Raw genomic sequence first — 14,885 nt, 5'->3', positions numbered from 1 at the left:
GCATAACGGCGGGCTGCGGGAGCGCGGGTGTAGCTGTGCCCACAAAGCCCCCCGCGAACCGGCCTTCCCCGGCTGCCCGGGCACGGCCGCTGAAACTGGTCCCTGATGTACGTTCCCCAAAACAGGCCGTATTTGAGACTGGGATGTCATGCCTGCAAACATCTCGTTTACGAAGTAGCAAACCCCAGAAGTATCTTCTCATCTCTTTGGGTCCGTAGTGCTGAATAAAAAAAAACTTCACCTGGAGGCTTTTCAAGTAGAAAACGCTGTCAGGGAAGCGATCTTTCAAAGGCATCGTGCCTTTAACAAGTGTATGTCAAACCTTTGGAGGAAGCTTCCTCAAAGCATGGACAGTGCCCTAGGGAGTCCTTGGAGCCAGGACCACGTTCTGCAGTAAAGGAGAAATCTGATGCCTTCTACTAGCCAGATTTTTTTTCAGCTATGTTCACACTGAGTCTTTGCAGTCTGTAACCTGCACCCATCTTCCTTGGTGTTCCGCGTACCTGGGATTTGCAGGTGGGAGAAGGTGTGGGAGCAGGAGGCCAGAGGTGCCTGTGAAGGGCACAGCGACACAGCGTATGCACAGGCAGAGATCTCCAAGAGCGAGTGCCTGGGGTGGGCACCGGTGAGGGCACGTATGCACCGGGTTGGCATCTCTCATGGGGGTCTGGGTGCAGGGAAGCGAGCAACTTCTGCTTTTCTGATGTGAAGCGTTTTGAGTTGATTTGTTGGGTGCAAGGGTAACATTGGAGGAATTGAGTTTATGTTGAAGCAGGGTTTCAATTTAAAACTCATCTACTAAAGTGGGGGAACTGACACATTTCGTGTATGCATCAACTATAGACATACAGGTTATTTTTTTTTCTTAGAACTTATGTCATTAGATTTTACTGCTGTAACATTTATGCAATAATCTGATCTGACAGGGTTTGTTTGCAAACCTCATTAAATTCAACGAGGCCAAGTGCGAGGTCCTGCACATGGGTCAGGGCAATCCCAAGCACAAATACAGGATGGGCAATGAGTGAACTGAGAGCAGCCCTGAGGAGAAGGACTTGGGGGTATTAGTGGATGGAAAACTGACTATGAGCCAGCAGTGTGCACTTGCAGCCGAGAAAGCCAACTGTACCCTGGGCTACAGCAAGAGAAGTATGGCCAGAAGGTTGAGGGAGGGGATTCTCCCCCTCTACTCCTCTCTGGTGAGGCCCCACCTGCAGCGCTGTGTCCAGCTCTGGGGCACCCAACATAAGGACATGGACCTGCTGGAGCGGGTCCAGAGGAGGCCATGAAGATGACCAGGGGGCTCGAGCACCTCCCTTGTGAGGGCAGGCTGAGAGAGTTGGGGTTGTTCAGCCTGGAGAAGAGAAGGATCTGGGGAAACCTGATAGTGGCCTTCCAGTACATAAAGGAGGCCCACAGGAAAGATGGGGAGGGACTCGTTATCAGGGAGTGTAGGGAAAGGACAAGGGTGGATTTGGATTAGATATAAGGAAGAAATTCTTTACTGTGAGACACAGGAACAGGTTGCCCAGAGAAATTGTGGCTGCCCCCTCCCTGGCAATGTTCAAGGCCAGGTTGGAAGGAGCTTTGAGCAACCTCAACTAGTGGAAGATGTCCCTGCCCATGGCAGGGGGGTTTGAACTAGGTCCCTTCCAACCCAAGCCATTCTATGATTATTTGTGTTGCAGTAGTGGGCCAAAACATTTTCTATTTTAGTTTCAATACCAACAATTATTTTTAAATAATTAAATCATAATAGTAATAGACTGTTCATCAATACTACTTTAGGGTTTCCTTTACTCAGTTTCAATAAAGCAAAACTATTGTGTTTTCATCATTTGTGAAGAGTGACAATGATATTTTTATCTGTATGGTATATCTCTTGCCTTTGAAGGTATTTCTTGTTTATCTCTGTTTTTCCAAAGGGTGGCTTAATAGCAAAATGAGTAAAGCATTTTAAATGGCAATGCAGTGATGATATAAACATGCTTATGGTGGACTTCTTTTTAATTATTTCAGTTTTATATCCAGGTCTGTGTAGAAAGACTGTTCATGTTTGTCCTGGTTTTGGCTGGAATAGAGCTAATTTTTCTTCTTAGTAGCTAGAATAGTGCTGTAGTATAGATTTAGTATGGGATTCAGCATGAGAAGGATGTTTATAATACAGTGATGTTTTTAGCTGTTGATAAGAAATCAAGGACTTTTCAAATTCCCATGTCCTGCTAGTGTGCAGGTGCACGAGAAGCTGGGAGTGAGTATAGCCAGAGCAATGGGCCCAAACTGGCCAATGGAGTATTCCATATTACATAACGTCACATTCAGTATATAGATGAAGGTTGTCTGGGAAGCTTGCTCACTCTCTTCCAGGATTGTGAGTTCGGGATTTTCCCTCCTCTGTGATCACTAGCCAGGAATGGGCTGGGCATCAGTTGACAGGTGGTGAGCAATCACATTGTGCATCGCTCATTTGTGATACCTATGTAGAATATCTATGATTACTACTATCATTATTATTATTATTATTATTAATTTTACTTTATTTCCATTATTAAATTGTTTTTATCTCAACCTACAAGTCAGTCTCCTTACTTTTAGCCCTCCAATTCTCTAACTGGATAGGGGACGATGAGTGAGCAGCTTCATAGTGTTTGGCTGCCAGCCAGGTTTAAACCACAGTGTTCCTCTTAGGAAAAAAAAAACAAAAAAAAAAACAAACCACCACCAAAAAAGACTCAAAATAACCCACCCTAAAAAGCCAAGCAACAAATCAATCCATGCACCTGTGTTATTTCTATAGTGCTACTGGTGCACTGCTTAGGAAAATTTGATTTTGACAGTCTCAGTGAGAGTTCATTAATGTAGCCTGATGGCTACATGCCAAGTCATAGGCAGTAACAAGTCAGTCGTGCGTAATAAATGATAAAGACTGTACTTACTGGAAATCATTGATGGTGGCTAATTTGTTTTTGTTGCATAAGCTCAGAAGGAACAATAGGCATCGGGATTTAAATTAATTATATTAAAGTCTGTTTTTAAAAAATGTCTGAGGCAAGGAAGAGAAAGAAGGCTGTGTTTAAGTTTTGGATGACTGATTGATGGGAAAACACATACTAAAATGTTTGTTTGGTTTTGATTGTTCCCACAGTATCTGGAATAGTGCCAAAACCCCAAAACACAAGAATTATTTCAGTTAATCTTCATAGTATTTTACAGTGGGACACACCTAGGTTTCACAGAGGGAATATAAGTTACACCGTCCAATCTAAGAGGTAAGTCTGAGGGAGTTGTGCTTTCTTTAATTCACGTTTTACATCTGCGCATGTGTGTGATTTTTGTTTCCTTTTTTATAGGAAGATCAGTAGCTGTTCATTTCTTTTAGCTTCTGAGAGGCTTATCTTCTGAGCTAAATAACAGAGCAGAGGCATTTTCTACACATTTCACACCTGAGGCAGCTTTGTACATAGGGGTTTTTTTGGACCAGAAACACATTTTAACATCGGCTGTTATTAGCTCTATGTGTATTTTTTCTCTGTCATGTAGCTGGTACCTGCAATTCAAGACACTTAGTCCTGCTGAGCATTAGGACCGTACCTGGCCTTCGCTCCAGCAGCATTCTGTGCTCTGCCACCAGTGCAGCCAGCTTGCCTGTACTCTTACTGGAAATCCCCAGTGAAGTGCAGGCTAGTGGGTCTTCCATTCAGTGCCTTAAACTTGGGACAATTTTCCAAGGACTCCTTTTGTCAGTTTGGTGGGTTGATTTAGCTTTGATTTGGTTTAGCCACCATGTCCTTCTGAGTTGATCTTTCCTGTTGGGACAAGCTGTCTGTGTGGCCGTACCGAGGAGGATGGCCACTTACCCTGCCCAGCGGTGGGCTCCCTGCCTGCCTGCCACTGTGCTTGGCAAGGAAACCACATGATGGGCCAGAGGTCTCACGTTCCTGCTGAAGGTTGAATTCTTTGGCCAAGATAGGGTAGGATATGGTGCAGAGATGATGGCAGGTGCCTGCTGAGGGGAAATCCCCAAACCGAAGGTAAAGGCCAACTTAGTCAAAAGAAGATTTTTCTGGGTTCTGATAGCAATTATCTGTTGATCACTACATTCCTGGGTGGGCTTTTGATACAAAACAGAAAGAATATCATGTAGTAAACAGTTCCCAGTCAGTTCGCAGGCTCTGTTTTCTCTGGCTTTTACTTATATGCATATCTTAAAGACTCTTCTGAACAAAGTCCAAGTTAGACAGCAAAGCCAAACATAGCAGTATTGTCTAATATTTGCAGACTTGTCTGATAACTACTGTCTGTTGAATCAAGTTTTCTCAAGAAAAGGGCATGATATTTACGGAATCATAATTTTAATCTCTTTATCATGGATTTATAGATGCATGTAAAATGCTTAAGCATTACTACACATAAGTAATCATGTTTCTTATACGCTGGATCTAGTTTTTCTTGTCCATGAGTCATAATTGGTTGTATTAACTGAAAGATAGGCCACTTTTCCAGTTAATTGAGAGGAAAAACATTTAGTTATAATTTACACATTGTGCACATTTTGTTTCTCTCCATACAGCATCAATTTCCCTGGAGACAGATATGAAAATGTGAGTACAAACTTGAGACTCACAGAGTGTGACATCTCTTCTCTTCCTGCATATGGAGACTACCTTTTACGGGTCAGAGCAGAGTCAGAAAATAACCATTCAGACTGGGTGACCATCAGATTTAAGCCAATGGATGACAGTAAGCCTTTTTCTAATCTTCTGCAAAAAAATATTGTCTGTTATTAATGCACTTTTACAGTTTGGCTCCATAAGAAAAGCTATAGCATGCAGGTAATTTTAAAATTTAATTACATTGAACTATAAAATCTTAGCTGTAACACTTTCATTCTCTGAAGACAGAAGTTGCTGTCAGAAAGCATAGATTCACATAGATTATAGCCAGATGTTAGATACTGGAAACATCTTTCAAGTTTTTAAAAAACTCTGTATTTTTCCCTTAAAATAGGGATAATTTATATTTTTCAGCCAGGGAGAGTTTTTCTTCAGATTCTTGTGTATTCTAGGATTCAGATGTGTATTCAGAAGGATTCAGACTTCCTGTATATCTGAATAAGTTCAATTACTTTCTTCATTGCTGTGTCAGGCAAAAAGGTTTCTTTATTTTTTTAAATTAATTTCACAGATAAAGATTAATTCAAGAAATCTTCATTGCACAATATTACCATTCATTTGTGAGAGATGATTTAGACATTGCCTTGCATTACATTGCACAACAGAGATGTTAATCATGTTGCTGTCACCTGAGTTGGGAATGAGAGAGTGTTTTTTACCAATGAGCATCCTTTGCTTTGTACATTCTTACTTCACTCGTAAGCAAAAATAAAATTATTTTAGATTATGTAGTTAATGTTACCCAAGGCTTTTTTCTCCTCACAGCTCTTAATACAAAATCATGCAGGAAGCTTCTGTTACACCTTTAAAATCCCCCTTTTTTTTTTTCTTGTTCTGCCTTCATTTGTTTGAATTTCATCATTCTGTTCCTTGGATTTCAGAGTCTAATTTTACCGTTTACAGACTTGTTTTTCAAAATACTTTTATTGGTTAACTCGCCAAAAACATAATGTTGATATAATTTAATTTGCCTAGAACAGAAGCACTAAAATATAGCAGGAAAAAAAACGCCAACCACCAAACAATGTTGCAAGTATAAATTAGAGCCAAAATAAAATGCAGTACAAAAAATATGGATATGTTTTCAGAGTAGAGAGAAAACTTGTAAGACAATTGTAGTTTGACGTATATATGAAAGAGCATGTGGCCTTCAGAGCAAACATGGCTTTGGAAAAGCAGCTTATTCCTGAATGGGAAAATCTGGGTATAAAACTAACTGGAAAGATATATCTCAGAGTACTGGCCAACTGGCCAAATCTCTGAGGAGGACATGAGAGTTTTTGATGTTGTCATAGCTGATCTGAGCAGAGCATCATAATAAAAATACCTGATACTCCTTTCTGTGTTATTATTTCTGATAGTGCTTTTTTTTCATAAATTCCACACTGTATTCTGGGAATAGCCGAAGAAAACCAGAGTAACCAAGACACTCTTCACATTTTTTTTCATAAGTTCAACAACATATTTGTGAGCATTACGTGAATGTACAGTCCAGCAAGCAGGGTTTTTTAAATTTTTAGTTCTAGAAGCACATATTTCTAGAGGAACGCAAAATTATCTGTATATTGAGCTCTGCCTTTCTTAGACACTTTATAGCGTGACTGTAGCCAGGCAGAACTTCAGTAGAGGCAGCCAAGGCAAAGTTGTTAGCTGGGATTATGGGAGACTTTAATGGAAAGCTCATTGCTGACACAACATAGCTGGTAACTAAGCTACTCATGAAATGGTTTAGGTAGTGGCACAAAAACATAATACAGACAAGCCATTTACAAGATGCAGGAATATAATATTCAGTCTAAGGAGTACAATTGGTAAGACATGCAGAAATAAATGTTTCTGTTTTTCAAAATGATCACAATGATTAAAACACTCACTAGAGGGCCTACTCAGATGAGACAGATGTTGCAACAGTTTAGTCCAGAAGGAGAAGTGAGTAATAACCTATAAAAATAGTCCTTCCTCTCCCAGGACTTGCCACAGCTGGCAAAAGAGAACTGAGTTAATTTATGGTATGGGAAACATAGTCTGCAATAGTATCTGTTATTTAACTGCAAAAATAAATCCTTTTCAAGACCAGTTCTATAAGGAAATAATTTATTTAGCCTGACCCATGAAAGAAAATTAATTTCTTTTAATAGATTAAATTATTTAAAATGTGAATTGTCATGAGTTGTATAAAAATGTCAAATTGAAAACAATGCGGAACTGAATGCTGTTCTTTCTTCTCTTCCACCATTCTAATATATAGCAGTCATTGGGCCACCTGATGTAAAAGTGAAGTCAGAATCTGGGTCCCTGCATGTGGATTTCACAGGCCCTTCATCTGAACATAAATATGACAAGTGGCATCTAAAGCAATATTACGGCTCATGGAATTACAGAATACTGTACTGGAAGAAAGACAGCAATACAGAGGTAATTTCAGCTTCCTGGGCATTGTGACTCCATGACTGTGATTTATGCTTTTCTTGGTAAAAGAGCATGCTCATGAAGTTCCAAATGCTAATGGTACTGAAGGAAAAATTTATCTCTACTAATTACAGTGTAATAGTCTAGTCACTACAAGCTATTCAGAGGAAACGGCAGATAGCTGTGTAGTTAAACAGTAGCATGGATATAATTTGCTCTTTCCATTATTAGAAATAACTGCTACATAATGAGAGTTTATTCCCTCAGTTTAGTGATGTGTTTATTTGCGATGCAGTCTTCCCCACCAAATCTCTATATTTCACACATATAAGCAAGGGCAAACTCAGAAACTGTAACATCAGCAGTATCTGTGACCATGGCAATAAGCTGACCTAGATTCAAATCTCATGTCATTCAAATATTTGTGCTCTTCGTAGGACTCTGGGATTTGAATACCACCATGGATGAGGCCTTATATTAGCTGTGGTCATCTTCACCTCTTCAATTTCTTTCAGTTGTAATTTGCTTTCTTCCTCTCATGAACAGCCTCTTCCACAGCCAGATATGTTACAAAATGCATGGAGAAAGATCACAAATAATATATTAATGATAGGGTCTTGAGTTCTACTACCAGAAGATACCAGTCACAGTATAATTAGTGCTTTGTACCTCAGTACAATTTTCATATAATAGGACTCCACTGCATATAATTCTGATTTGTATTTGTTACCCTGCAAAATTGTTTGGCATTCAATGCCAAAAGATAAGGGATCATAATTTCCCAATAAACAGACTGGTTTTCAATTCCTAAACTACAAGGCATAGTCTGTGTAACTTCATAGGTTGTTTTTTGAAGTGGATGCTTGCTCTAAATATTGAAACCCAGCTATAGAGTCTTTTCACCCCTGAGAAAGAATCTGTTACTACGTAATGGGGCATGTCGCAGGGACTCCTATACTCTGCAGGGACTGTATAGTTACAGAGACAGAATCAATCATGCCTCTAAACAGCAAGTTGCATCTGCTGTCAGTCACCTAATAGCTTCCACAAGCCTTTTTGCTTTCTCTCATTTTTTTGTCTAGAACATCCATCCTACTTGCTCTGTCTCAAATTCAGTTATGTTTGCCCATGACAGCACTCTTAGTTGATCTCATTTGGTTAAGCAGTTGTTTCTCTGTGCAGACAGATCTCGTTTATCACATCTCCATAGACCTCTTTAGCCTAAAATGTCATTAATGCATCCAGAAGCAGCCAGAAAGTCAGTGGTGGTAATGGTCTCACACTATAACCATAGGCAAAAGAGTTAGAGTTATTAGTTATGTGATATAGGCAGGGAGGGCATTTCATTCTGCCTTTAAAAGCCTTATTCACATTACAGCTATAACTGCTAGGGTTTGTCCTGCTACATGTAGCTTGTCCATTCACTGAACTCGTGCTTTTCAAAGTTTTTGTATTCTTCTCTATTATTAGGTAACTCGCATAGATACTGAACATAACTCTGAAATATTATCTCAGTTGGAGCCATGGACAATATATTGTATTCAAGTGCAAGCAACTATCCCTGAGTGGAACAAAACAGGGAAGCTGAGCAGAGAGCTTTGTGAGCAGACAACCCACAATGGTAATACCTGGTGAATCACAGTGGGACACGTGCTGTAGGAAACCAGGAAATGTGCAAAGCCATTCAAAATGAAAATCGGTGTGATGTGTAAAGCTTCCAAAAAGGGATGTGTTTGTCACTGTAGTATTGATGGTTAATACGTGTGTGCCTTTGGAGCAGAGAAGTTGGATTGAAGTGAAAACTACAAGCAATATGGCATTGATGGCATGATGCTCTCCATTCCTCATACTCTGGAAATCAGAGTTAAATGGACTAGAGGCTCCTCACTGATCACACTGTGCGTCTGAATTTCTTTTACTATCAGCTGTGATAGCCTTTGTTCTGTATATTTGCAACCGAAAATGGAACTGGGCCATGTGTTGCAGTCTCTTTCATCTGTGGTGATATTAACAGTGTCTGTCACAAGGCTAAGCCATGATGCTCTTTCTCTGTGAAACACAGCAGTTACTGATCAATAATATGAACAAATATTTTTGTTTAGATGCTTTCCTTCTCATTTCAAATGCAGTTAAGTATAAAAGCGATTTCCTTTCCAGCCATGCCACCTTAGCTGCTGTCTGAAGTCCAGCAGTAACCACAACATGGTCTGACCCTGTCGTCTCAGCTGGGAGCTTCATGTCCCTGGTTTAAAGAAAGGATGGGGTCCTGGGTACTGTCTTTTCCACAGCCATAATGTGTATTTCAGCTAACTTACACCCTCAGATAACATGTGGAAAATCAGAGACAGAGACACAGGTTAATGAGGAAGCTGTCTGGGGGAAGCCTGGGGAAGTTATTGGGCTAACCTGTTTCTCGTATGTTTTTCCTCATAAAATGTTTCCTCGTGTATTTTTCCTACAAGCATACTATTTGCATGTGCTGCAGCTGAATTGCAGGTGGGTTTTGGTGGTGGTGTTGCTTGTTAGTTCTTGGCTTGAACAGTGCTTAGCAAGCATAGGTTGGTTTATACAGTGATGTATGGATACATTTATACAGTGATGTATGGATACATCTTCATTCCCATTGCCTGTTGTGAAATCCCCATGCACGACATAATTTTTTTTAAAGGCTCAATCTTACAGACTTTTGTTCCCTGCTGTGTTTACTTTGCTGCTATTTTTACAGATTTCTTTAAAAGTGGAAGCCTATACTCTGGTAGTGTTATGTGTCAACTTCTACAGTCCTGAAACACCACAGACTGTGCAATAGCTTTCTACATATGGTTTTGTTGGTCTTTCTTCCTTTAATCATTTGCCTAGTATTGCATGTAGAATCACCAGTATGTGTAACTGTAAATATCTAAATATGATGGCTTGTAAACTTGCTTTATTAGTAACTTCCTCAGCCTATTCAGACTGAAAATTTAAGAGCCAAGAGGTGTTTTACAACTGGAAACAAAGACTTATGCTTGCAGTTATAATTTTGTAATAGTTTGGGGGGTTTTTAAATTCCATAGAGAAAGTTGTAATTTGAAAATAATATATTCAGAAATTAATAATCACAGTTCTAAATGTGTTTTTTTTTTTTTCTTGTCTCTTGCAGGTGTAACTCCTGTGTGGATAATTGTGAGCGTTCTTGTAGGATCAGTGCTGTCTGTTGTAATATCTGTTCCTGTTTGTTTCTTTTCCTTTTTGTATCTATATCGACTCACCAAACATGTTTTCTGCCCTTCATATGTTTTCCCACAACACTTGAAAGAGGTTTGTTTTCTACCTAACGCAATTAAAATCAGCCTTCTCAGCAGAACCGCCTGCTTTTCAAGGGCCTTCTGTGCCAAAACCTTTAGAGCTTCTTTTATTTTGCCTTCTTTCATTTCCACCTGATTGCTAGCCATCTGTAAAGTGAAGATTATTCTAAGGGGGTTTTAGACTGTAAGAAGCAGTGGTGGTTATCTGTTGTTACGTAGTTGTTGTGTATGGTAAAACTCACTCATCTGCCAAACATAAAAAGCCATTCAAAGAAGGGTAAATGATGAAGTCATGACTTTTGGAAACAACTGACAAAAGAAGGTACTTTTCAGCACGAAAAAGGTAGTGGAATTTAGTTCATTTAATATTTAATTTTTGGCATTATAAGGTCACAAATTTTGCATGAATGTTACCTCATTTTTTTCATCAAGTTCTGTGGTGCTGCATAGACATAAGTTAAGACTTCCCTTTGAAGTATACTGATGTGTAATAAATTCTCAAATACTGTCATTTTGAACTGTTCTGCACAGAATGGTCCAAAATATTTAAAAGCTGAACAATCAAAAAATTGGCATAGACCTTTATTACTAAAGCAACTGCATAATTTGTAATATGAAGCTTTGTATGGCTTAGAAACCAGATGTTTTCTTTCATTTTAAAGTGAGAGAATAACAGGTGTTAACCTTCAGTTCCTCATTTTAGAAGGTAAATAACTGAGATATCCATCTCCCCTGTCTCATTGTAGACTTAAAATTACACTTTGATCTGAAACAAAGTTCTTTCACAAATATAATAATGAATTTTAACTTAAAGAATGAAGTCTGAAAACTCTAGATAAAATGAGAGCAGAAAATGTTGGCCATTATTATTGGGGAATACCACTGACCCTGTTACCCACATAGCAATATAAAAAGGCTGTAGCAGAATCTCCTCAAACCTGATCAATACTGAGTCTGGTCAAATTTTGTTTTGCTCAGTGGTTTCTCACAAGAAAGGAGGAGTTTTCATTTTTACCAGTGGGTTATAGTGTTTAATCACAGTAATCAAAGTCCAGTCATGCTTACCTAAAATTACATCTGTCAAACGCAGTGGTTTTATTACATGAATATTTGAGATTGCAGGTTACTGACAGAACATTTCAAATCAGTTTTCTAGAAAAAGGTCTAATAGTAGGAATATTAGTATTTTTTTTGTAATTGCCGTGAACAAGTTTCCTGATAGAGCAGCTTGTTTCTTATGTAAAATGCACTAAAGTAATAAACAGGGGTCAGGTCACAAGAACAAAATGCAGCTGTACTCCTCTAGCCACTACTGATAAAGTGAACTGCCACTTCAGCTGCCAAAATGAGTGGTTGACACATTTTTACTGTGTTGAGTAGGTGTGCTGTTCTTGTGTTGACATTCAAAATACAGTCATGACACCCCGTCCACATTGATTCTTGAGGCTTGTTCCATCTTGTCAATAGAACAGGGAGTGGGAGGAAGTTGTGATATTTCAGTACTAAAATTAAGTCATCTTTCTCACTGAACTGCATAGTCCCACAAATCTCTCTGCCTCTCCTTTACTTGACTAAATGGTTATGGTTTATGTTGACATTTAAAGCACCACTGTTTGATGTCTGAGCAGACAGGTCTCTGAGATGGCAGGAACAATTCACATCTCTTGGAGCTATTCCACAAATCTTTCTGTGAACTCCTTCACCTACAGTCAAGTCACCACTTTTAGATTTTGTTTCTTAACAAAACCTAGGTATTTTATTTTTTTAAGAAAGTTTATATTGCGAAGAAGTCACTAACCCCTGGGGTATCTCTTGCAAGTAAAGGCACTGCTGACTTGCTTCTAAGCCTTGCACAGGATGTTAAAGTGAGCAGAGAAGTTAGTACATTGTCACTACTCTGGGACTTCTAAGGGTTGAGAAAGCCAACTGATGTGTGGAAAACAACATAAAACATATTTCTAAGCAAACAGGATGGTATGGCTGGTGCAGCCTAATTCTCATTTCCTCTTTCCTTCATAGTTTTTGAGCAACCCTCCCAGTGGTTCGCAGATTTTTAATCCACTCCCACAAGAAGAGCATCTTTTTTATGACAAGCTAACCATTGTTTCAAAAGAACCCCAAAATCAGAGTGAGGAGTCTGGGGATGAGGCCAGCAAGACAGCAGAGCACCTTCAGGACTCTGAACAAGAAGATTCTAATTCAAGAACAGTACCAGCTTCAGAAAAGGCCTAAGTGCACTCCTCATACTTCACTAAGGCCAAAAAAAAAGCAAACAGGCTGCTGAGTTTATTTTCTTATTGCTGCATTCTTAAGACAGTAAAAATTCTTATATGAAGATGTGTACACAGACTTTTCATAGAATCATATTATTTTTTTAAAGCACAAGAAACTTGACTATAAATGAGGAAGTAAATGATACTAATTTTTGCCACTGTAGTGGCTCACTGTTAAGTTATAGCATTACCTAGGACCATTTTGTGACATTAATTTAAAAAGCAAATATATATATACTACTAGTTAATTTCACTTTGATGAACTATTTATTGCAAAAGCTAATCAAAATGGCATATTGTATAAGGTTTGTAAAAGAAAATCATATTTTGTAAAGAAAGATGTGATCTGGCTTTTTTTTTTTTTTTTTTAACAAGAAATTGTGTGTATTTCTTAAGGATATTCCTACTGGCATAATCCTTCTATTGTATATTTTTTTACCTGATGCAAAATTATATATTTGTTAGGATGTTTTGAACTTTGTATGAATAAACCAAACACAAATTTCAGTGTGTTTTGCATTCCGAGGTGTTACTCATACTTCATCGCTAAGGATAATGGGAACATACCAGTGCCCTCCCAGATAGCCCTCTCTGCTCGGGTATTGCTCAGTCCCCTGGGCCTCTGCCCTGCAGTTTCTGTAGCTAATTAAATTTTGCCTACTTAATCCAGAGTCCACTGAAGTCTGCGGAAAATTTCACAGCTGAAGTGGGAATTAAAACATTCATTTTACTTACCTACTGGTAACACATTCTTAATTAAAAAAAAAAGTAAATCCAGGTTGATATGACTCCTGTGCTACATAATGCGATCTCACCTGCAGAGCCCTGTTCATGCATATGAAGGTTACATTTGCACCAACACTGGGGCATAAAGTGTGACCTTTGCCCTATGCACTAATTTTGTGACACAAATGATGTGTTATTACATCAAAATTAGAGTGAAAAATTAAATTCTGTCAGCAAAAGGAACTTGCCACAGGTGAAGTTGTGTGTAAATCATAACGATGTGGGAATAGGAAAATTTTTGGCTATGGTTTTGCAGTTTGTTAATGCATAAATATTCAGTTCTTGGGAACTGTTGCAGGAAGAAAACATATGGAGAACAGGCACTGATTCTTTATACCACGCAGCTATATGTAATTTGCTCACACTTTTTCTGCAGTTTATCCTGGTTTAATGTGGAATATGGAAAAATAGAGAAGCATTTTCATTTTGGTTATTGAAAGTGTTTAGTTTCATTGGTGCTTTTCTTCACCTCTCACCAAATCACCAAAGCTGCTCTGTGAGTGCTGATCCTAATGAAGGCCGGTGTCCTGTGTCTGGTATACTTTGCCACTGTAAACATTCAGCTCCCTGTGTGTTCCCTATCCCTCCGTCCACAGTAGCAGCTTCTTCTGTATATTCTTTTTTTTTGGTGTTGGGTTTTTTTTGGAGGGGGGGCTTTCAGAAAGGCAAAAACCATATAGCATAGCTTCTATGACCAACACATCTGCTCTTTGGTTGGCCAGCTGTGGTCAGAAGAGGGTTGACATTTCCCTGCCTTTTCCTCACTCTTTTAGTAGAGTTGCTTTTGTCTATCCAGTGGCTGATTTTCATGTAAAAGCAGGAAGTTACTGTCTGTCAAATGTGGCTGAAATCCATCAGCTGATTCAAAGGTTATGATGAGGGCACAAATAAGGCAGTCGCATGTGCTGTGCCACTTCATTACAGGTTCATTGGTAAGCCAAACTGGGGGAGAGAAAAAAAATAATCTTGGCTGTTCAGAGATAGTCTTTTAAGATTAAAGCAGGAAGCATGTGTGCAAGAACACTGTCTCTGAAATTTTGAGAGGTTGGCTTCCACCATTTAAAAAGAGGAAGCATTTCCCCTCATGTCTTTGCCAATACAAATTGTTCTACTGTCACATAAGAGGAGAGGGAAAGACTCTATTCTCAGACCACTGCTTCCTCTTTCAACACATCCAGACATGTGGGGAAAGGATTTGTCCTGATCACTTTAACTTTTCTTTGATATGGAACGTGGTGTCTTTAAAGAAACAGCTGTTTTAAATTCATGTGAGCCCATGTTTAACCTACTGTGTAGTTCATCATCAAAAAGCCTTTATACAGTAAATTCCAAAAAGAAAAATATATTAATGTTTCAGCTGCATCAGCATGAAATTGGAATGAATTCCCCAACTCTGCATCTCAATAGGTCACCAAAATTTCCAGAAAGTCCAGAGACCTGTACTATCCTAGCAAAGG

General features: G+C 39.0%; 1 protein-coding gene across 1 annotated transcript; it reads left to right on the top strand.

Annotated features, from left to right (window-relative positions):
* Positions 1 to 419: 419 nt before the first annotated feature.
* On the top strand, positions 420 to 13,544 carry IL10RB (interleukin 10 receptor subunit beta; the record flags this gene model as incomplete). Its single annotated transcript, XM_026846607.1, has 7 exons — positions 420 to 516; positions 3,146 to 3,269; positions 4,571 to 4,740; positions 6,922 to 7,088; positions 8,553 to 8,703; positions 10,225 to 10,382; positions 12,389 to 13,544. Coding segments are annotated over 7 exons (1,080 nt in total), but the record flags the coding sequence as incomplete, so codon positions are not given.
* Between the last annotated feature and the right edge of the window lie 1,341 nt (positions 13,545 to 14,885).

The sequence above is a fragment of the Athene cunicularia genome (assembly GCF_003259725.1).
Source record: "Athene cunicularia isolate RWA chromosome 1 unlocalized genomic scaffold, athCun1 chr1_part1, whole genome shotgun sequence".
Lineage (NCBI taxonomy): Eukaryota > Metazoa > Chordata > Aves > Strigiformes > Strigidae > Athene > Athene cunicularia.
This window is presented reverse-complemented; position numbering and strand designations above follow the sequence as displayed.